Source organism: Aspergillus fumigatus, chromosome 2 (assembly GCF_000002655.1).
Source record: "Aspergillus fumigatus Af293 chromosome 2, whole genome shotgun sequence".
NCBI classification, from domain to species: Eukaryota; Fungi; Ascomycota; class Eurotiomycetes; order Eurotiales; family Aspergillaceae; genus Aspergillus; species Aspergillus fumigatus.
In genome coordinates, this window is record NC_007195.1 from 2,734,556 (window position 1) to 2,755,903 (window position 21,348).

A 21,348-nucleotide genomic window follows, 5' to 3' on the forward strand; every position below is an offset into this window, starting at 1 on the left:
ACGCATGTCTCAGGATAGTACGGGGTACATGCTGTCAGTATGTGCAAAAGCCTTGATTGATGGAGCCCATGGTTACTGGCGTGACCGCTCTTGTCCTCTGCAAGCGGCGTTTCTGTCCTGATGTGGGGGTTGAGAAATGGTGGTATTGAACGATTTGATTAGCTAGTAAAAGAATTTTTCTAGAAGGCGGTGAAGACCCATCTGGGTTTGTGAGCAGATTCTGCCACCACGTGCGTCAATGATTGGCCAGCGGAGGCTGGTAGTCAATCTCGTCCCGCCTTCCGATCCAGCAGGCAAAACTGGTTCCGCCGCTGATTTTCAATTTAGTTTACGGAAGTTATTGTTAAACATGGGCAAAATGACAAAATCAAGTGGAAATAGTCGACCAATTTCGGTCTGAAATCGGACAGTAAAGAGAGAGGCAGCCAATCGCAATAGCCCTTGCCGGAGGGACCCTCCAGCTAAGATGACTTTGGCCATTACTTTCGGAGTGGTCCCTCTTTCTAGCTCGGGGCGCCATGGAGTTGTTCGATGGTTGATTGTCTCTCGACGACTTCGAGTGCAGGCTACTGTGGAACCCGCCACTACTCTGGATCTGCCCAGACCTTTGGCCGACTTATCACAAAACTCGAATTGCGCATGTGTCGGGAGCGACCTCTCGTGCTGGCCGTCGTTTACCTTTTGCCCAGATTTTTTTCCCATACCATCAGCCGTCCGCATATAAGATTCATCAAGCCCGTTCGCCTTGGCTTGCATTGTGCTACGCCTCCCAATCTCCTTTCTAGTCCAACAAGGACGTTCTAAGCGTCTGCCACGATTCCTTGTCGTGAAGCTCAAGCTCTCCGCCAGGGTTTCGGATCTCTTGTCCTTCAGCAACTCGACGAAAGAATGGCTGACTTTGGCCCACGTGCTCCTCATGGGCCCGATATGACGGGAACTCATGACCCTTTGGAGGACATGGATGTTCATGAGAAGGGCGCCTTCGATGCTCTCATTCGTCCGGATGACAGTTACACTCCGGATGGTGTCTACTGGGCAGATCTTCCCCTGGTGAAGAAGATCAAGTTCGTTGGCTCCTACGATGCCAAGGAGGCCAAGCGTGAGCTCAAGGGCATCTGGGATATGACCAAGAAGGACCCTCTGTCACCTGTGGCTTACTATTTCCGGAACATGGTGCTTCCTGGCGCTGGTCTTGGTCTGGAAGGGTAAGTGTTCCGCATTGTCAAAGCAGATAGATCTGCGGGGAACGGTCAGATGCTAACCTCCCGGTGTCTTCTCCGATTAGTTATGTGCTTTTTTCGATCGGAAACGTCAAGCCACTCTTCCAAGCCGCCTTCAAGTCGTGTTGGAAGGACCACAAGATTTGCAACCCTCAGTGGATCAACGCCGTTGAATACCTGGAGATTGTCGGTATTATTGTTGGTCAGATTCTCGTCGGAGTTCTTGGTGACTGGTAGGATATCCCTATCCTCAATATTATCGGTGGAGAGCCATGCTAATTGGGCCATTAGGATTGGCCGTCGCTGGGGTCTTATTCAAGATGCCTCAATTATGCTTCTCGGTCTGGTTATGCTCGTCGCCGCCTGGGGTGTTAACCAGAATGGCTGGGTAATCTGCTATGCTTGGTCTCTGTTCATCTACGGTATTGGCGTTGGTAAGTCTTCCTATCTCTCTTGATTTGCTTGTTCCGAGTGCATGTTGTCTGACTTGCAACAATAGGCGGCGAGTACCCGATGACGGCCACTAGCGGCATGGAAAATGCCGTTGGTTCTGGAAAAGTTTCCACCAAGGAGGATCGTCTGCATCGTGGTCGCAAGGTCACCAGTGCTTTCTTGATGCAGGGTTGGGGTCAGTTCTTCAACCAGGTCATCCTCATTATCTTGCTACTCTGCTTCCATCATGGAAGTGGCAATCCTCCCTATTCTAGCGTCGCCGCACAGTGGACTTATCGTATTTCTTTCGCTATCCCTGCTGTTGGCACACTGTGGCTCGTCTACTATCGTACCTACCACATGAAGGCGGCTAGCAAGCAGCTCGCGGCCGCTAAGAAGAAGGCCTCCGTTACCGGCTACGATGTAACGTCTCTGAAGCTGGCCTTCACTCACTTTGGCTTCCGTATCGTGGCTACCGCTGGTGGATGGTTCGCCAACGATGTCTTTTTCTACGGTAACAAGCTCTTCCAGAGTGAATTCATCAAGGTGATCAGCCCCGAGACTACATCGATTATGCCCACCTGGCTCTGGAATCTGGTCAACGTCGGCGTGTCGCTAGCTGGTTACTATCTTGCCTCCTTCCTTATCGACAACAAGCTCTACGGGCGTAAGTGGATGCAAATCGTCGGTTTCTTGATGGATTTCATCCTCTTCATCGTTCCCGCTTTCCATTTCCAATACTACAGAGAGCCGGCGCACATTAAGGCTTTCCAGGCCATGTACTTTCTCAGTTCCTTCTTCAACCAGTTCGGTCCCAACTCGGTCACCTTCTTGGTTGCTGCGGAGGTTTTCCCTACGCCGATTCGTGCCACAGCTCATGGCCTGTCTGCTGCCGCCGGTAAGCTGGGTGCTCTGTTGGCATCCGTTCTGTACAACTATATCGACACCCAGACGAAGTTCTACGTCGTACCTTGGTTCGGTCTGGCAGGTGTGGTCCTGACCTACCTTTTCCTTCCCGATACCACTGGTCTTGACCTGAAGGAGCAGGAGCGTCGCTGGGCTTTCATCCGCTCTGGTCGTGAACACGAGTACCATGGTCCTGCTGTTCATCCCAAGCACTTGTCCGTCTGGGAGCGTCTTCGCGGAAAGGGCAAGTACTACGACGCCGAACTCGACTACAAGCAGAAGGTCGAAGAATTCCGTGCCGAGTGGGAGGCAGCCATGGCCCGCAAGGTTTCTGAGAACGATAAGGGAGAGGATTTCGCGATTGACACCGACGATTCTCTGCTTGAGGGCCACGTCCACTCTTACTTCCACCGAACCAGCCCCATGTTCAGGGGTATGGAGGAAAAGCCCTCCAAATCGGATAACTTCGCCTTGCCCCCTGCTGCGCAGGAAGGTGACTCTACTGATTCTTTCAATGAGAAGACACAACAATAGAGCGCCCTCACAAATTTCACTTTTTTTGAAGATAATTCAGCTTGTATATTCCATTTGCTTTTTTTTTTGAGGAAGGGTCTCTTCTCCATCCCTCCTCTTCTAGGAAGAGGACCTTCTTTTCTTCGACTGATACATACCCTCTCGCGCGATTGTTGCATGACACTGTTTGGATTAATGCTCTCATACCCCAATTTCGGTTCAATATCTAGGTGATTGGACTGGTTATCGACTGTAAATAGATCTGAATTCTCGTCTAGACCCCCTATTGGGCAATAAATTTCTAGCGACTCTTTTCACTTCATTACACATGTTTTCTACTGATTGATTCTCCTGTCGGCCTTGCTAGTAGTGGTGATGCTCGCGCAGTAGACTTGCGGAAGCTTGCACAATCATAAGTAGGTAATTTTCCAAAACCGGAAATACGAGATCAATTCCGTTAGTTGGCGAATTCTGCCCGTCGGAAAGGAGGACTAGTGCGTTAATAGTAAGCGCTCAGAGAGGCGGCGGGTTCAATTGCTGTTTACACTGACGGCCAAGCCTGGACTTATACTCCATCAGCCATACGGTGTAGTTCAAGGATACTCTCGCGAATATCACACTTGAACAAAGGCGATATTGAGCCATTGTCGTCAAATCGGAGCCATCTATCATGTCGCTTTTTGCATTTGGCTCGAACGGATCAGGCCAACTGGGCATTGGACATGATGAAGATGTCTCTGTTCCTACAAGATGCCTCTTTGAAGAAGGCCAGACACCTTCTGAAGAGGAAAATGGCACACAGGCGAAGACTATCTCCTGTATCGTTGCAGGCGGAAACCATACCCTCATCTTGTATCAAGACGGATCGGTATATGCCGCCGGCTGCAACGAGGATGGCAGATGCGGACACCACCCCGCAACTGCATCGCTGCAGAAGTTCAGGCAGGTGATTGTCAAAAGTAGAGATGGCACTTGCTATCATACGTTCAAGCACTTGTCTGCGACATGGGAGGGGACGTTCCTGGTTGTTGGATCTGAAGATCCGTCAGCCGAGGCGGACAGTATATTTGTAATTGGTTCAGGAGCAAAGGGAGAGCTGGGACTTGGACAGGGATGCACGAAGGCAGTTGAACCGACAAGAATCCCTAACTTTCCTCCTCAAGGGACAAAAGTTGTGTCGATTGCCAGTGGCATGGGCCATACGGTTGTGGTATTGTCCAATGGGGAGGTTTATGGCTGGGGAGGAGCAAGAAAGGGTCAACTTGGGGAATCAGCCAGGGGAATGAAGATTGTATGGTGTCCTACAAAAGTGGAAGGAATTCCCTTTCAAGCCAAGGGTGCGGTTTGTGGTCGCGAGTTTACGGTAGTTTCGGGCAACAAGTCCGCAGGGGAATATGCCATTATTGGGTCATGCGATAATAAGTGGAATATCCTGTCTGATGCTCCTGCATCCCAATCGTTGACATACTACCGAGGTATAGCAGCCAGTTGGCATGGTGTCTATGTACATCAGAACGACTTCTCTGTCATCGCCTGGGGACGGAATGATCGAGGCCAGCTTCCTCCTCCGGACCTGCCTCGGTCTCAGAAACTGGCTGTGGGAAGTGAACATGTTCTCGCACTTCTTGATGAGCACACTGTTGTGGCATTTGGTTGGGGCGAACACGGTAACTGTGGTCCTGATATCGATGTGCAAGGCAATGTGAATGGAACGTACAAGCCAGTTCCGCTAGAGATGCTTCAGGGCTCTAATGTTGTCGGCATTGGTGCAGGTTGCGCAACGAGCTGGATTATAACATCATGATCATCCCGCAACTTGTGAGAGCCAGGAAAAATAATCATGGCTGAGTCAACTCGCAGACTGAATCCCGTATGATCCACCTGCTGGACTTTGAAATTGACGACGCTGGACATCAACAATCTAATCGAAAAGGCCGAGATCACGAACCTGCTGACTGTTAGCTCGTCCTTTGACAAGATGCGCCGACCAACCTGTGAAATGCGTTGTGTTGGAGGAATGCCGATTTCTTCCTGAGGCTCTTGCTGGTTTGCGTCATGTGGCAGAACGGGTTCAGTGTCTCGCAAGCGAGGCCCAAGGCTTGCGTTGAATGTCTCCTGAAAACCACAATCAATGATTCCCCTTCACAATACGACCTTGCAGCCCTTACCTGATCAGCTGTAGCGTCCCAGCCAAGCATGTCCTCAGCCATAGTCTCGTCCTCCTCATTCGGCACATCCCACTGCTTGTCATCATCGGCTGGCACAAACAGACTGTCGAAGTGAAATGATGGTGGCGGTGGCTGCTGGCTCTCAACATTACTCTCTTTGACGCGGTCGGTTGTCCCAGTAAGCGGTCGAATTGAGCGACTGCGAGGTGGCATCTGTTCGGTATTCAAGGCAGCATTGTTCTGAGAGACGTGCACCGGCGCTGGCGTTTGCCTTGCGGGCAGCTCGGGAACGGCTGCTCGCGATGATGGGAAGTTCTCACTATCATCTTCGCCTGTCGTCATTAAGGTGAATTCGGTCCTAACCCCCTCGAAGTCATATGCAAGCTGCAGTGGTCTGCACGGGCGAGTGTGTCGAGCGGTGATCAGGACGCCTGTTGTCTCTGCATGGGTTATAACCGCTCTGAAGTCCTTCAGAGTGATGGCAATATGAAGTTCATCTTCAGCTGAAAAATCCTCAAAGTCTCTTTTATCGATAGCCACGGAAGTGTGTACTGGTTGTTTGAGAATTTCTGCAAGCAGACTAGTCAGTTCCAATTGACCAACAGAGCTACTCAATGGCGCAGACCTTGCCCGTCAGTGATCTTCGTTGTAAAGCTTGTGAAAATGGCCTTGCCACCATCGAAGTAGATATCCAGTTGCTCTGCTGACGGACTGAAGTGGTCGGTAATTTCCTTCAAAAACCTGGGATCGATGCTCCATTTATTAGTCGCGCTAGACCTGTCGAAGATGGCATGCTGAGCGGTAGTTGGTTCATAAGTGAGCTTGTAAGTTCTAATGACGCCTGCCGTGTTAAGAAAGTCACTCCGTAAGTACTTTGGACCCCTAAGTGGTGGAGATAGACCGCAAAGACGCACCCAGTCCACAGATCATTCTAATAACGAGCCTACATTCTGTCGCGTCAGAATCTTCGTTGAGTTCGAACTCGCAGCGTTCGACCGCTGTGTCCTTATCTCGTCCAGTGGTCCTCCCTTTGAAGATGAACAGCAAAGTCTTTCTTAGTCAGTCTCATCGCACAATGCTCGGCTCTGGGCTACTCGCACTTTGAGATAAACTTGGCAGCAGAATCTGTCTGACCAGACGTTTTCGCTCTGGCCATCATGACTGAATGAGTAAGTTGTGAAGAAACTTGCTCCGTCGAAGACAAATGCAGCATATGCAGTCTTGCTGGAATTAATGACGCTTAGACGCAGCTATGACTTTTGTCAGTAGTTGTGGCGCCCATTGAACTTCAGCGGTTCAGTGTGATCTCACTAAAGTAGATTCAGCCTCTATAGCAACTGTCTCACTGAATTTGGCCAGACATAAAAGGGCATCATGCATCCGCCCTAATGCTTCTGGGTTGAGTGAGAAAAATAGCGATGTCATGTCCGTCTCTAGGGGGATCAAGACGCGAATTTCCACTGTTATCAAAATGTCATCATCATATAGCTGAAAACCTCATAATACCTGATGTTGCTTTTCGTTATCGTTCCTCATCAATTCGTTCAATCGCTCCAAGTCACGAACCGAGCTTACATAATCTGGGCTTGGAAGTAAGGCTTACTCGACCGCAATCCAGGGCAGCATCAACAGCAGGCAAGTCTTCATTTTGAGCAATCTGTTTATGTTGCGTCTAATCGGCGTTACTATCCGGAGTTTCGACGGAGACGGGTGAAAATCCGCCACGAGTATGGCCTCAAGGTTGCCTGGTGACATTACCTACCTCATCGTGGGGATCTTGGGAGAAGACAGGGACTTCAACAGCCTGTTTCAGTGTGCGGTGTCTGCGAAATGTTTTACTGAGCAAGCTGTCACAACTATATATAAGTAGGTCCATATGTTCTATGTTATTGTCATCTACGGATTTGCTGACCGTGTGAATACAGATCACACGAGCTCTCGCCTGTCAGAGGCGGCGGGACTGAACTTGCCATCCTGGACTCGACACATACTCGACGAAAATGGGCCACTATGTGGCGCTCTATTGTGCTTTCTGCTCTTGATCAAACCTATCTTCCGTACTACAGTTACATCCGGTATTTGGATCTCAACGATTTATCGAATCTCCTCAGCCATAGTTCGTTCACCGGGAAGATCAAAGAGTATGTCCTGGCGAGGCTTGCGGGAACTGTATTTGACAAGATGTAGCGAGTTCTTTACTCCCGAGCTTCGGGATCTTGTGTCTCAAGATTATGAGCTCAAGGGGAGTAAGCGTCTTCGCTCACTGCGGACACTGCCTGACAGTGATTGGATATTATCCAAGATCGGTGCCGGTCAGTCTTCTCCCAGATGTACCATGTCCAGACTCCTGTGGATATGCAGCCCCATTCATGGTTGTCCTAAAAGCTGAGAAGATCAAAGCTATTATCAAAAGAACTACCTCGATACGCGGAATGTCCTGCGACAGTAAGTGGGAAATCCGAAATGTCCAGCGAAACGGCCCTCTGTGCCAGAACCAAGTTTGACGTCTCGACTAACTTTTTCTAGTCGAACCTTCGCTATTGGCCGAGTGGCTGGGGAAACTGCCATTGTTACAGAATTTGACTATCTGGTCTGGAGTTTCCCTAACTGACCATGCCGGTGACAAAATCCGAACCCACTGCCCCGAATTCAGGCAAATCACGATATATCGATGGTAAGATATCCGTGTTGGAGTCCGGCAAGGAGTATATTCACTGAGTCTCCAGGATCGACGAACAAGGCCGAAATTCAGAGACTGATGCTGAGGAGTTTCTCCACGGACTCCAGCCCCACAGTCTCGAGTATTTCGAGATTCTGAGCTCTTGTCAGTTAGGGCCACGCTCGATAAGAGCTGTCGGCACACAGTTGAGATCACTTAAAGAGCTGAAATTGACAAGCCTTGGGATCGAAGCAATTGCAGAGTTGCCTTCATTAACAGCACCGCCAGTGCTGGAGGTGCTTGTGCTGACCGATTCAATACCAGCACCGCGAAACGAAGATTTCCATTCCACAGTCAGTCGAGTTGCCGATTGGATTGGTACCTGCAAGGCACTGCAGCACCTGGAGCTTAGAAGGTTTGTGGATGACACGTATCTACTGGCACGTATCCTGGTTGCCGAGGATTTTAAGCTGCTGAGTTTGTCTCTGACTGGGTACACAATGGTTGGCTCCCGTCACTTCCACAGAGCTTTAGGGTCTCAAGACTCTCTGCTACGTCTCAGTCTCCGAGGTGAAGGGTCTGAGATCCCCGAAGATAATGAATTGCTTGTCCAAGCCATTTGTCAGCTACACAATTTGCATGAACTCGAGCTCAAGGATATTTCCGATTATTTCACACCTGATCATCTTATGTCACTTACACCACATCTTCCCCATTTGGAGAAATTGTGGATCGGAGGTGATCTCTTCAATGATGATGTATGGAATGCATTTTTATGCCTTCCAAAGCTACGAAGTCTGGCTATCCATGCGCTTAGCGAGTTCACAGCTCAGGGTATACTCGATTTCATCGCACAATTAGGGCCCGGTAACACAGGAATGAGTCTCATGATTTTGAACTCAATAACAAGTCTCACAGAGGAAGCACAGAGCTTAATTCGCGATATTTTGAAACACAATCTTGATGGGACCTTTGACTTCGGTCTTGCACAGGGTGAGCTCCGGATCTCAGCCTGATAGAGGATGCTAGCTGCTGACGTGGGTGATGCAGAGGAATTCAGCGACGCCGACACCGAAGTGATGTCAGACTGATTGATGAGAACACATCTTAAACGAGCCTGCTCAGGAGGTAAGAGTTACCTAGGGGCTCATCTTTCCGATATGCGAAAAAGTAGAGAGGTCGGTTTTTTTGTAGAGCGATCTCCGTGTCGCAGAGTTTAAGACTCAAGTATTATTCAAAATCTAGCCTTCAGCCATGATCTTTCCGTCTCTACTCGTACAACCCGATCAGGTCGAATGTTTTGATTCATATGATCCTCTCATAGTAGAAGTCTTACTATGGAGTAGACCAGCCCACTTTAACCGAATGGGGATTGGCGGAGGCGCGTCCAAACCGCGTCCCCAACGCGTTGTCATTTCCTTGCGCGATAGCCCGCATGGCCCGCCATCCCTTCCCCAGTCCACACCATTCAAGATATCAAGAAAATAATTACTGGATAATTGCAAAACCCAGTCACTACTGGTGAGGTCATTGATGACCACCCATCGATAAGTCGGCTAGAATCATCGCGCCATGTCTGCCGCACGCGCGAAGTTGGCAGAGCTGCGAGCTCTTCGTGCAGCAGGAAAGAAACGTCTATCAACATACGAGATTGAAGAACAAGACGACATCTTCGAAGAGGTCGATGACGAAGGTTACAAGAAAATTATCCGTGACCGGCTGGATCAGGATGATTTTGTGGTCGACGACAACGGTGAAGGATACGCGGATGATGGACGGGAAGTCTGGAACGAACGAGTAGCGGACTACAACAGCGAAAGCGACGATGAGGAGTTACCAGGACGCAACAAAGCTGCCAAAAGGAAGCGGGAAGAGGAGAAGCAGAGGAAAGAAAGAATCAACAATGGTATCTCAAAATACTTCAACACTGGACCTGCTGCGTCTGCTCCGAAGCCGAAAGTGAGTCTTATTTGATTTGCACGCTGATTCGCGTTAGTTCTAATGGGAATAGCCTGTTGTCACAGCAGAAGATGAAGCTTTCATGGCAGATCTCCTTGGAGAAGTCGATGCCAATGTCGTCGCGAACCATGTCCCTATACAAAATGTGATCAAGTCGGAAACTCGACGCAAAGTCCGCATTCTTTCGCCTCCATTAGCCTCGAAGCCACGAAATGAGAGGATCAGCGGAAAGGACGAGAACAGCGAGCCGGTCTCGCAGGTTAACCAAGCACCGGATCTCGAGTTCGAAGACGACGATGGACCGCTCCCTACAATGGATGACGGCGACGTGGCCATGAGTGATCCTATGCCATCTTCGCCCATTAGCAAAGTAGTTGAGAGGAAATCGAATGTCAACGTAAAGAAGGAAGAATCTGATGAAGAGGACAACGATCTCATGGAGATTGCTCCAGCAACAGGACAAAGTGAAGCCAAAATGACTAGCGTTAACATGGCTGGAAGCCGTCCGCCTCCGAAGATAAAGAAGGAGAATTATACAACTCCTGCGAGTTCTTCTCCCGCGAAAGCACCTGTGGACGTTCTGAACGCTTCTTGGAACGACGTCCGGAGTAAACTGAACGTCCTTAGTAGTCCAGCAACGGAATCACGGACTTTCGGTAAGCTTCGTGCACAGGATGTGATCGAAGAAGACGGAAGTTTGCGGATGTTTTGGCTCGACTATACGGAAGTCAACGGCAGTTTGTGCTTATTTGGCAAGGTGAAGAACAAGCACACCGGTTCTCATGTCAGCGCTTTCGTCAAAATTGACAATATCCTCCGAAAGCTTTTTTTCCTTCCTCGGGAGTACAGATATAAACATGGCCGAGTGACCGATGAGGAGGTGGATATGAAAGATGTTTATGAAGAGGTTGATGAGATAATGTCCAGGCTCAAAGTCGGGATGCATAAGATCAAGCCGTGCACACGCAAGTATGCGTTTGAATTGCCCGATATTCCCAAGGAAGCAGAGTACTTGAAATTGCTCTACCCGTACGACAAGCCGGCATTACCGATGGAAACCAAGGGCGAAACGTTCTCTCATGTCTTCGGAACCAACACCTCTCTCTTCGAGCAATTTGTGCTTTGGAGAAACGTCATGGGTCCATGTTGGCTCAAGATTGAGGATGCGGATTTTACAGCTGTCAGCAACGCGTCATGGTGCAAGTTCGAGTGTCAGGTTGCAAGACCTGCTTGCATTACACCTGTGCCTGACACCGAGAATCTGGAGCCGCCGCCCCTTACACTCATGAGTCTTGCTTTCAGGACTCAACTCAATGTAAAGGAGAATAAGCAAGAAATTTTGGTGGCAAGTGCACGCGTTTACGAAAATGTCTCGCTCACGGACACTACTCCTCCTGAGAAACTCCCTTGCAAGACATTCACTGTCATGCGACCAGTTGGCTCTTCATACCCTCTTCATTTCGAGGCTGAGACGCGCAAGCAACGAGGCACTTTCATGCTGGAAAAGAGCGAGCAATTTCTGCTGAGCAAATTCCTGGCATTGTTCGAAAAAATGGATCCTGATGTCCTTATGGGACATCAGCTACAAGAAGTCGACCTCAGCATTTTTCTCAGTCGCTTGAAAGAAAAGAAGACCCCCGGCTGGCATCGCATTGGACGTCTAAAACGTGGCGAGTGGCCCAAGAGCTTCAACAAAGGTGGAGGATTCTTTGCTGAAAGGCACTTGATCGCGGGAAGATTGATGTGCGATGTAGCGAATGACATGGGAAAGGTAAGATATTCGTAGCAATAAGTTGAAGATTATGTTAACGTCTCCAGTCTCTCATGATGAAATGTCAATCGTGGAGCTTAACAGAAATGTGCGAACTCTACCTTGGAGACGGTAATACACGGCAGGAACTGGATACTGAGGCGGCATTGAAGACTTGGGCTACCTCCAAAGAAGGTCTCATGAATTTTGTGAACCACTGCGATGCGGACACCTATTTTATTGCTGCACTGGTGTTGCGGCTGCAAATGTTGTCACTCACCAAAGTTCTCACAAATATTGCTGGCAATTCCTGGGCTCGAACCCTCAGTGGTACTCGCGCTGAACGTAACGAATACATCCTGCTGCATGAGTTCCACCGAAACAAATACATCTGCCCAGACAAATACTCATCCAAGCTGCAGAAGGCAGAAGAGAAGAATCAGGATGGCGACGATGATGATGCCGGTGACAAGAAGAAGAAGGACAAATACAAAGGAGGTCTTGTCTTCGAGCCTGAAAAAGGTCTCTATGACAAGTTTGTCTTGGTCATGGACTTCAACAGTTTGTACCCGAGCATCATCCAAGAGTACAATATCTGCTTCACGACCGTGGATCGGACCGCCACAGTAAGCACTCAACCGTTGTCTCGACAAATCCTACTCACAACCCCTACTAACGTGATTTTCAGGCTGAAAATGAGAACGAAGAAAAAGTTCCCGAAGTTCCTTCGTCGGATCAAGAACAGGGTATTCTTCCTAAACTCATTGCCACGCTTGTTGGTCGCCGGCGCGAAGTAAAGAAATTGATGAAATCCAAATCCGCGACACCTGAACAGCTTGCGCTGTGGGACACCAAGCAATTGGCTTTCAAGTTGACCGCTAATTCTATGTATGGATGTTTGGGTTATACGCAGAGTCGTTTCTATGCTCGTCCTCTGGCAATGCTCACAACTTTCAAGGGTCGTGAGATTCTGAGGAGCACCAAGGAGCTTGCGGAATCAAAGCAGCTCCGCGTCATCTATGGCGATACTGACTCTGTTATGATTAACACCAACATGGACACTATCAGTGATGCACTCAAGGTTGGCGAGGAGTTCAAGAAATCCGTCAACGAACGATACCGGCTCCTGGAAATAGATATCGACAACATCTTCCGTCGCCTGTTATTGCACGCTAAAAAGAAGTATGCAGCCATCAACATGACTGAGGTGGACGGAAAGTTTGTGGACAAGCTCGAGGTCAAAGGTTTGGATATGAAACGTCGTGAATACTGTGCCCTATCGAAGGAAGTATCTCAGAAACTTCTTAATGAAATCCTCTCCGGCGAAGACCAAGAGCTGGTTCTCAATCGAGTCCATGACTACCTTCGAGACCTCGCCGACAAAATGCGAGGGTACCAAATTCCAGTTCAGAAATACGTGATCTACACGGTAAGCTTCCAGCCCTGACGATCTCTTTTCCATTGCTAATGCTCTCTACAGAAACTGTCTAAACGACCAGAGGAATACCCCAACAAGGAAACGATGCCTCCCGCACAAGTTGCGCTACGTGAGCTCGCCCGTGGCAAGACAATTCGACCCAACGATGTCATTTCATACATTGTGACAAATGGAGACTCGGAGACCTCATCGCTACCACCAGCGAAGCGGTCATATACCGTCCATGATGTCATGAAATCTGATAATAACCTCAAACCCGATATTGAATTTTACCTCCTCAAGCAGATTTTCCCTCCTATTGAGCGTCTCTGTGCGCCTATTCCGGGTACTGATGCAGTTCGGCTAGCTGAGTGTCTGGGTCTGGATGTACGCAAGTATCAAATCAATACGTCCAGTGGAAGCAATCAGCAGAATGCGGATATCTTTCCGTTGGAGTCCCAGATTCCAGACTCTGTTCGTTTCGAGAATGCTGCTCGTCTTACCCTGACTTGTCGATCTTGCAAAGAGAAATCGATCTTCGAGGGACTTGTGGCCTCGACTCATATGTGCACAGCCAACGGCATTGTCTGCCCTAACCAAGCATGTCAAAAACCTTTCACCGTGCTGACGATAATCGCACAATTGGAGAGCCAAATCCGTGCCCAAACGTCTAAGTACTACGAAGGCTGGCTGGTTTGTGATGACTCTGCATGTGGCAACCGCACTCGCCAGATGAGCGTTTATGGGCACCGGTGCCTGGGGCCTCGTGGCCGCGCTGAGGGCTGCCTTGGTCGTATGACGTATGAGTACTCAGAGAAGCAGATGTACAACCAATTGCTTTACTTTGCAGGTCTGTGGGATGTGGACAAGGCCAAAGTCAATGCCCAGAAGGAGGCCAGCGGCGAAAAGAAAGACAGCATCGCAGCGCTGGTCGAATTCAATCGCACTCGCTTCGGCACCATTAAGGGTGTGGTGGATGGCTACCTGAAGAAATGCGGCCGACAATGGGTTGAAATGGATGCCCTTTTCCGGTTCATGCTTCCATAAACGATTCAATCGTCTTGCGATCTGACTGGGTTATTGGATTTTGTATATACAGGGACATTTAGATTGTTTGGGGCTCTTGTCTGTGGATAGCGTAATGATTTCACTGTTTGTATGATGACTGGTAGCTTTTCTTCGCTTGATCATCGCATGAAAGGCATTTTGTAATGTGCAGGAGAAAAATGATTCAAAGAGCTCATGGTACGCCTGAAAGTCTTGAGACTGCTTCTGCATGTACGGTTATCAGGCTCCAAATAAACTAAGTTTCCCTCACTACAGTTATCTACGAAGCTATGTAGGTTTGTTTTAGGGCGCTCTATCTTTTATCGGCCTCTTATCGAATAAAGCCCCGCATCGGAAATTTCCCCACTAATGGGATTCGCAGTGGACTTAACTGTTAGCACTTGGTTCTCTCGTCGCAGTGTCGTGCATTCTACAACGCTTCCAATCATTCTCAGTCAACTCTTTGGATCAATTATCTCCGTCAGCCGTCCTGACTTGATCAGATCGGAGATATTGCCATTCCTACCATGTCCATCAAGCGGGTTTTGATCATCGCCGGCTCGGACAGCTCAGGCGGCGCGTAAGTCATCGATTCTTAGAAAAGGAACTGTAGATGTTTGACTAACGCTTTGAAATAAATCAGCGGATTAGAAGCTGATCAGAGGGTTCTTGCTGCTCATGGTGTTTATGCTCTAACAGCAACGACGGGTTTAACCGCCCAGAACACCTTGGGGGTGCAAGACATTTTTATCGTCCCTGCACAGTTTGTGAAGAAGCAGATCAATGCTGGGTTGGAGGATGTGGGAGCAGATGTTGTCAAACTAGGTATGAGTATCATGCATCAAGATTTCCTCTCATTGTTACTGTCGCCAACTTTTCCGACTTCTACCTACCCATCTATTCGGCAATTGCAGCTAATTGATCGCAGGAATGCTCTCCTCTGAGGAGACAATTGATGTCATCGCCGAGGCGTTGACTACGCATCGTATCGCCTGCGTAGTTTTGGATCCGGTAATTCTATTAGGTTGACTTGTTCGAAGTAAAATTTCTGAGATTGAACCATAAACAGGTTATGGTCTCTACAAGCGGATCCCAATTATTACCTGAAGCAGCTGTACAGAGTCTGCGCACAAAGCTACTACCCCTGACGACCATCCTCACTCCTAACATCCCTGAGGCGATACTCTTACTAAAAGATGCCGGGGTGGATGTACAACTACCGAAGGACCTTTCCGAGCTCACCCAACTCGCAAAGCAAGTTCGTGCTTTGGGTCCCAAGACTGTGCTTTTGAAAGGCGGTCATTTACCTCTTACAGCAGCCCACGAGGCGGCGCAGAACCCGGAAGATGCGTCAAGAGTGATCGATATTCTGTACGACGGAGAAAACACCACGCTCTTCGAGACTGAATTCCTCATGTCCAAGAACACTCATGGCACTGGTTGCTCTCTGGCGTCGGCCATTGCGGCTAATCTGGCCCTTGGGAAGGATATGAAACGAGCAGTTCACAGTGCTGTCCGATTTGTCGAAGCGGGGATCAAGACGAGTGTCGACATGGGCAAGGGAAGTGGTCCAATCAATCACTTTCACTCCGTGTATTCCTTGCCATTTGCACCGTAGGTTCCGCTAATCTAACTCCTTGCCCTTGGGCTAACGCACGTCAGCGATCGTTTCCTTGAGTATGCTCTCGCCCGACCTGATGTCCGTCCGATATGGAAGAAGTTTACAGAGCATGAGTTTGTTCACGGCCTGGGCAGTGGAAAGCTCCCTGTGGAGCGATTTAAGCAATACCTAGTGCAAGACTATCTCTACTTGGTGCGAACGTCCTGATCCTTTTGCCAGTTTCTCGGGGATTGCTGACCTGCTGGTTCCTCCAGGTCCATTTCGCCCGCAGCAACTCGCTGGCTGCTTATAAAGCAAAATCCATGGCGTCTGTTGCCGCAGTTAGTGTGCTCCCCAAGAAACTATTTTCGTTGAAAGGCTCAACGCTGATGTGGCCAAAAATTTAGTCTGCCAAGATCGTGTTACATATTGAACGGGAGACGGCTTTGCACTTGGACTACTGTGCCTCCTTTGGCTTGTCCAAGGCAGAAATGGAGAGTTACCCTGAAAGCCTTGGTGAGTATCCAAGCTTTCAGCTGCTTCTTGTCTGATTGCTGCTGACCCCCAGTCTAGCCTGTACGGCGTACAGCCGGTACATTCTCGATGTGGGACAATCGGAGGATTGGCTCGCACTGCAGATGGCTCTTGCACCCTGTCTCATCGGTTACGGAGCCATTGCCAAGCGACTGTACACTGAGAAAGAGACACTTCGAGAGGGCAATCGCTATTGGCGGTGGATTGAGAATTATGTTGCTGAAGACTACACGGAGGCTGTCCGATTGGGATCTGGTAAGAATACATTTTTTTTTCTTCTCAACGTACTCAAGTGTATGTGGCTGACAGAAGTGTTCTAGAACTACTGGAGACACACATACGACAGGTCTCACCCAGTCGGATGGAGGAACTAATCAAGATCTTCATCCGGGCAACGGAGCTAGAAATCAGCTTCTGGGATATGGGATTGGGTGACCACCCACGAGCGCACATGACTTCGTTGAGCGCGTAGCAAATCCTATATAAAGTATAGACTGTAGAATATCAATGGCAAGGTTAGATGTTCAATACCACTTCAAAGAATAGTCACAGGAGCTGTAATTCCTAGAAGAATAGAAAAATACAGCATCCAAAGGAAATTCCCAAAGCTATTGTTTCAGCAGTGTTTTCTGGTTTCATGCTCCCGTACATTGATGTGATCTACAACTGAACAGACAGGCCTCTGGTGCTGATGGCCGGTATCCCCGCATGACCTTGGCTTAATGGGTTCATCCTTTGCCTGGATCGTCAGAGCCTCTAGGAACTCCTCGACCCAGACAACGATTAACTACAATCTCTACTTACAGTTTAAATCCTCTTCTATCCGGTATGTCTATCCTCCCATCACTAGAACAGCATGTTTCCTGCTTGCCTTATATCCGCATCATGCGCCAATCGAGATGTTCGAAGGATGAAGGCTGCTTGGATACCAAGTCTTCCAGACATTAAGATAACGTTAAGACTTATGAGTCTCTGGGTGTGACCAATTTAACATCTGTGACCTTGCCTCAGTGATGCCATAAGCCTTGAAGCGTGACTACCGGTGTTGTCTCCGGACTATCACATTGCGGTTACCAGCGCACCAGGATTATGTTTCAGAGGCAATAAGGCATAACCTAAAGAACACGCCCAACATCTTCTTCCAAACAATTGGGGAATCAATGACTGTGATAAACGAGCTGAAGCGTCCAGCCCTTGCAGAATTTGTTGTTATATGTAGCAAACACAAGTTGCTCATTCACCACTGTTCCAAATATAGTGAAGACGAGGAGATGAGCATTTAGCTTCAGAAATTAGAGCAGACCCAAAACCGACAATGTCCGATTGACCTCACGCCACTGTCTTGGGCCGTTGAACATGCTCCGCTTCATAGCATCAAGCTTCTTCTGGGGATAACTAGTCCATAATGCTAATGGCCAGCAGGCTAATGTCATTATGTGCTAGCCATGCTTCTTGAAGGGGTTCTATTGAACCCGAAGATATATAAAAATCATCATTCCTTATAGAGGTTATGTTCATATTATGGACCTCGGCACTGCTGTAAACAAAGCAGCAGATTCAGGCAAAGTAGATGCAGCACATTACTGATGAGATAGGGGCAGATACCAGGATCAAGGACGTAATAGGTCGGACTACTCCGTACATAGGACTGAGCGACAAAAATCCGGTCTTCTGAATCTATTGAGTTGCTTCAAAGACATGGCAAAATCCTAATCTTAATCTCTATTCGTTACCTGGGTTTGCGAAGTTGGTGGCTTTGCTGCACCATTAGCCAAGACCTTTCGTGTTAATAATCCAAGGTAATGCAGAGGCGTTATCTCTCACGTGATTTGTGGCAAAAGGGCGGTAAAGGAAAAGTCTAGCCCACGCTAACCACAAGAGGAAAGTCCCTTATTCGCCGCTTCCTCTTCCTTTTCACTCGCTCATTTCCACTTTTTCTTGCCGCTGGGATCTTCTTTCTTTCTCCCTCGCCCCAACTCTCTCACTCTCAATCTTTATCCCCTTCCCTCTCTTTTTCATCTGAATCGGACACAGTTCCGTCTTTATCCCTCTCTCAGTAGTCTTGTCACCTACTTCAGGTACTTTCTAGTCTACTTCTTGTGACTTTCAGTTCCCTTTCTACCTTCGTCGTCGTCTTCTGTCTCATCAAAAAAAATTAACACAAAACTACACCATGTCTTCTTACGGCGGTGGTTATCAGCGCGAGTCGCGCGGCGATTCTTACCGGTAAGTTTCACCAAAATCGTGACATAACTCTTCAGATTCCGGAGACACCTCAAGTGGTGTGTTGTTGCAATGTATCGCCTTGGCCTGGGTTGGGTATCGCTTGCAGGGATTATCCCTCACCCGCCTGTAACCCGTGGCCAACTCGATGTTGCTATCTAGCCTTTGTCTGGTGTTGATGATGGTTTGAATTTTCTCTGAACATCTGGAAACTTTAAAACACATCCCTGATCCAGTTAATGACTGACAAATACATACAGCTCTAGAGGTGGTCACGACACCGGTTATCAAAATGGCAACGGCTACTCTGGCGGCTATTCTGGCGGTGGTGGCTACGGTGGTGGCTATGGCGGTGGTTATGGTCGCGGTGGAGGTGCCGCTGGTGGTGATCGCATGTCGAACCTGGGCGCTGGCCTGAAGAAGCAAGATTGGGGTAAGTTGACTACCTTGGATTCCCGTTCTGACTTCGGGTGCTGACTTGCTATCCCTAGATTTGGACTCCCTCCCCAAGTTCGAAAAGTCATTCTACAAAGAGCATCCCGATGTTGCCGCTCGCTCTGAGCGCGAGGTTGAGGAGTTCCGCAAGAAGCACGAGATGACTGTGCAGGGACGCAATGTTCCTCGTCCCGTCGAGAATTTCGACGAGGCTGGGTTCCCCCAGTACGTCCTGAGTGAGGTCAAGGCTCAAGGCTTCGAGCGTCCTACTGCCATTCAGTCTCAGGGTTGGCCAATGGCTCTTTCTGGTCGGGATGTCGTCGGTATTGCTGAAACTGGTTCCGGAAAGACACTTACCTACTGTCTCCCTGCCATTGTACACATCAACGCTCAGCCTCTCCTTGCTCCCGGCGATGGTCCTATTGTCCTCATCCTTGCTCCTACCCGTGAGCTTGCTGTTCAGATTCAAGCCGAAATCAGCAAGTTCGGAAAGTCTTCCCGGATTCGCAACACTTGCGTCTATGGTGGTGTTCCCAAGGGCCCTCAGATTCGTGATCTGAGCCGCGGTGTCGAAGTCTGCATCGCAACCCCTGGTCGTCTGATTGACATGCTGGAAGCTGGCCGGACCAACCTCCGCCGTGTCACGTACCTCGTTCTTGACGAAGCTGACCGCATGCTGGACATGGGTTTCGAACCTCAGATTCGCAAGATTGTTTCTCAGATTCGTCCTGACAGACAGACCTGCATGTGGTCCGCCACTTGGCCCAAGGAAGTCCGTCAGCTCGCTACGGACTTCCTGAACGACTACATCCAGGTGAACATCGGTTCCATGGACTTGTCTGCTAACCACAGAATTACTCAAATTGTCGAGGTCGTTTCCGACTTCGAAAAGCGCGACAAGATGATTAAGCACCTCGAGAAAATCATGGAAAACCGTAGCAACAAGTGTCTGATTTTCACCGGCACTAAGCGCATTGCTGATGAGATTACTCGATTCCTCCGCCAGGACGGATGGCCCGCACTTTGTAAGTCTTCGGATCATTTTATCATTCCCCCAATGCCTCTTGCTAACAACAATCCCAGCTATCCACGGCGACAAGCAACAACAGGAAAGAGATTGGGTCTTGAACGAGTTCAAGACAGGCAAGAGCCCAATCATGGTGGCCACTGATGTGGCTTCCCGTGGTATTGGTATGATTGAATCGCAACTTTCCCCTCTCCCCTCCCTATTCTCCTTCCTAAGCTCCCTCACCCATATTGACGTCGTGTGACAATGGCACGGTGCTTGACTCTCTTCTAAAAGAAACCATGTTGGTATAACATGACTCGTCCAGGCTTTGTCGGGTCTCCTGAAAATGGTGCTCATACCATGAGGACCTTGGACTTACAGTGCAGTGTAGCAGATTGATTCGTACTTTCTGTTCTGAGTTTTCCATCTCTGTTCTTGAACCTCGTTGGTCGAGAGATGGGCTTTCTCTCACTTCGACTTTGTTGAGGCTGCATTCCAAGGTTACTCTAGGACCGCGATCCTGCCCCAGGCGATGGACCTTACCACAAACGGATTTCGACTATAGAGTCCGCGAGAGAGTGATGCATCAAGTCTCACATGACTCAAAAGGGCGCCTAGGCCTCGTTGCTATTTTCACTAATGCTCTGTTTGCTAACCTAAATCTGTTTAAAGATGTTCGCGACATCACTCATGTGCTGAACTATGACTATCCCAACAACTCGGAGGACTACATTCACCGTATTGGTCGAACTGGTCGTGCTGGTGCGAAGGGAACTGCCATTACCTTCTTCACCACTGAAAGTAAGTTTCTCTTGCGACTACCCCTGTCAGTAATTGTCATGACTAATGACTCTCTTCAATGCAGACTCCAAGCAGGCTCGTGACTTGGTTACTATCCTCACTGAGGCCAAGCAGCAGATTGACCCCCGTCTCGCTGAGATGGCTCGCTACAGCGGCGGCGGTGGTGGTCACGGCGGTTATGGCCGCTGGGGTGGCCGCGGTGGTCGCGGCGGTGGCCGTGGTCGTGGTGGTACTTACACCGCTTCCAACGCTGCCCCACTTGGCAACGCTCGCCGTTGGTAAACTGACTGATCTTGACCTTGACGTCCAGTCTCGTCACTGAGCTTGTAACCCATTGTCACCGGTAGACTTTGCTTTTTCATGGTTCCCTCGGGGGTTTTCTACGTAATTCGGTACGGAAGGCGTTTTTCGATGACACGATAGACCTTGTTTCTTTTTCGCGTTATAGTTCTGTTTCTACGAATGCTCGTCGGGCTTTGACACGGGCCACAGAGGTTCCCCGCTGGTGAAATTGTCGGATTTTTGCAGATCCTATTCTTGCATCTTAATTTTGATCTCAAAAGTTGTTAACTTGGGGCCATTCTCTCGTTCAAATTGTCTTAGTGCAATTAGTTTGCATTCGCATCAATATTGAATGTTAGTGAATAACATGCATGGAATTATAGCGTGATTTTC

The 21,348-nt window shown here is 49.0% G+C and overlaps 7 protein-coding genes across 7 annotated transcripts; 6 read left to right on the forward strand and 1 right to left on the reverse strand.

Annotated features, from left to right (window-relative positions):
* Positions 1–307: 307 nt before the first annotated feature.
* AFUA_2G10690 (putative MFS phosphate transporter) lies at positions 308–3,394 on the forward strand. Its single transcript, XM_750309.2, has 4 exons — positions 308–1,205; positions 1,286–1,453; positions 1,512–1,654; positions 1,720–3,394. Exons 1-4 carry the CDS (start codon positions 889–891, stop codon positions 3,090–3,092), a joined length of 2,001 nt encoding a protein of 666 aa, XP_755402.1. The 5' UTR covers positions 308–888; the 3' UTR covers positions 3,093–3,394.
* A 347-nt stretch (positions 3,395–3,741) lies between these two features.
* Positions 3,742–4,875, forward strand: AFUA_2G10700 (RCC1 domain-containing protein; the record flags this gene model as incomplete). The annotated part of the gene is made up of 1 exon (XM_750310.1): positions 3,742–4,875. The coding sequence occupies one exon, from the start codon at positions 3,742–3,744 to the stop codon at positions 4,873–4,875; it is 1,134 nt and encodes a 377-aa protein (XP_755403.1).
* Positions 4,876–4,992: 117 nt separating this feature from the next.
* On the reverse strand, positions 4,993–6,635 carry AFUA_2G10710 (uncharacterized protein; the record flags this gene model as incomplete). The annotated part of the gene is made up of 6 exons (XM_077804154.1): positions 6,340–6,635; positions 6,154–6,267; positions 5,865–6,080; positions 5,240–5,808; positions 5,064–5,186; positions 4,993–5,019 (listed from the first exon to the last, which is right to left on the reverse strand). Exons 2-6 carry the CDS (start codon positions 6,167–6,169, stop codon positions 4,993–4,995), a joined length of 951 nt encoding a protein of 316 aa, XP_077660317.1. The 5' UTR covers positions 6,170–6,267; positions 6,340–6,635.
* A 188-nt stretch (positions 6,636–6,823) lies between these two features.
* On the forward strand, positions 6,824–9,187 carry AFUA_2G10720 (uncharacterized protein). Its single transcript, XM_077804155.1, has 7 exons — positions 6,824–7,105; positions 7,165–7,380; positions 7,427–7,551; positions 7,640–7,684; positions 7,766–7,913; positions 7,966–8,891; positions 8,949–9,187. Exons 1-7 carry the CDS (start codon positions 6,969–6,971, stop codon positions 8,987–8,989), a joined length of 1,638 nt encoding a protein of 545 aa, XP_077660318.1. The 5' UTR covers positions 6,824–6,968; the 3' UTR covers positions 8,990–9,187.
* Positions 9,188–9,343: 156 nt separating this feature from the next.
* AFUA_2G10730 (DNA-directed DNA polymerase alpha catalytic subunit POL1) lies at positions 9,344–14,344 on the forward strand. Its single transcript, XM_750313.2, has 5 exons — positions 9,344–9,857; positions 9,910–11,628; positions 11,676–12,233; positions 12,296–13,036; positions 13,088–14,344. Exons 1-5 carry the CDS (start codon positions 9,471–9,473, stop codon positions 14,069–14,071), a joined length of 4,389 nt encoding a protein of 1,462 aa, XP_755406.1. The 5' UTR covers positions 9,344–9,470; the 3' UTR covers positions 14,072–14,344.
* A 254-nt stretch (positions 14,345–14,598) lies between these two features.
* AFUA_2G10740 (uncharacterized protein) lies at positions 14,599–16,761 on the forward strand (the record flags this gene model as incomplete). The annotated part of the gene is made up of 9 exons (XM_077804156.1): positions 14,599–14,651; positions 14,715–14,896; positions 15,000–15,082; positions 15,141–15,685; positions 15,734–15,884; positions 15,947–16,012; positions 16,079–16,187; positions 16,245–16,460; positions 16,526–16,761. The coding sequence occupies 9 exons, from the start codon at positions 14,599–14,601 to the stop codon at positions 16,675–16,677; spliced, it is 1,557 nt and encodes a 518-aa protein (XP_077660319.1). The 3' UTR covers positions 16,678–16,761.
* A 1,385-nt stretch (positions 16,762–18,146) lies between these two features.
* Positions 18,147–21,343, forward strand: AFUA_2G10750 (DEAD-box ATP-dependent RNA helicase DBP2). Its single transcript, XM_077804157.1, has 6 exons — positions 18,147–18,431; positions 18,689–18,861; positions 18,920–19,888; positions 19,947–20,054; positions 20,545–20,673; positions 20,738–21,343. Exons 1-6 carry the CDS (start codon positions 18,379–18,381, stop codon positions 20,953–20,955), a joined length of 1,650 nt encoding a protein of 549 aa, XP_077660320.1. The 5' UTR covers positions 18,147–18,378; the 3' UTR covers positions 20,956–21,343.
* The last annotated feature ends 5 nt before the right edge of the window (positions 21,344–21,348 follow it).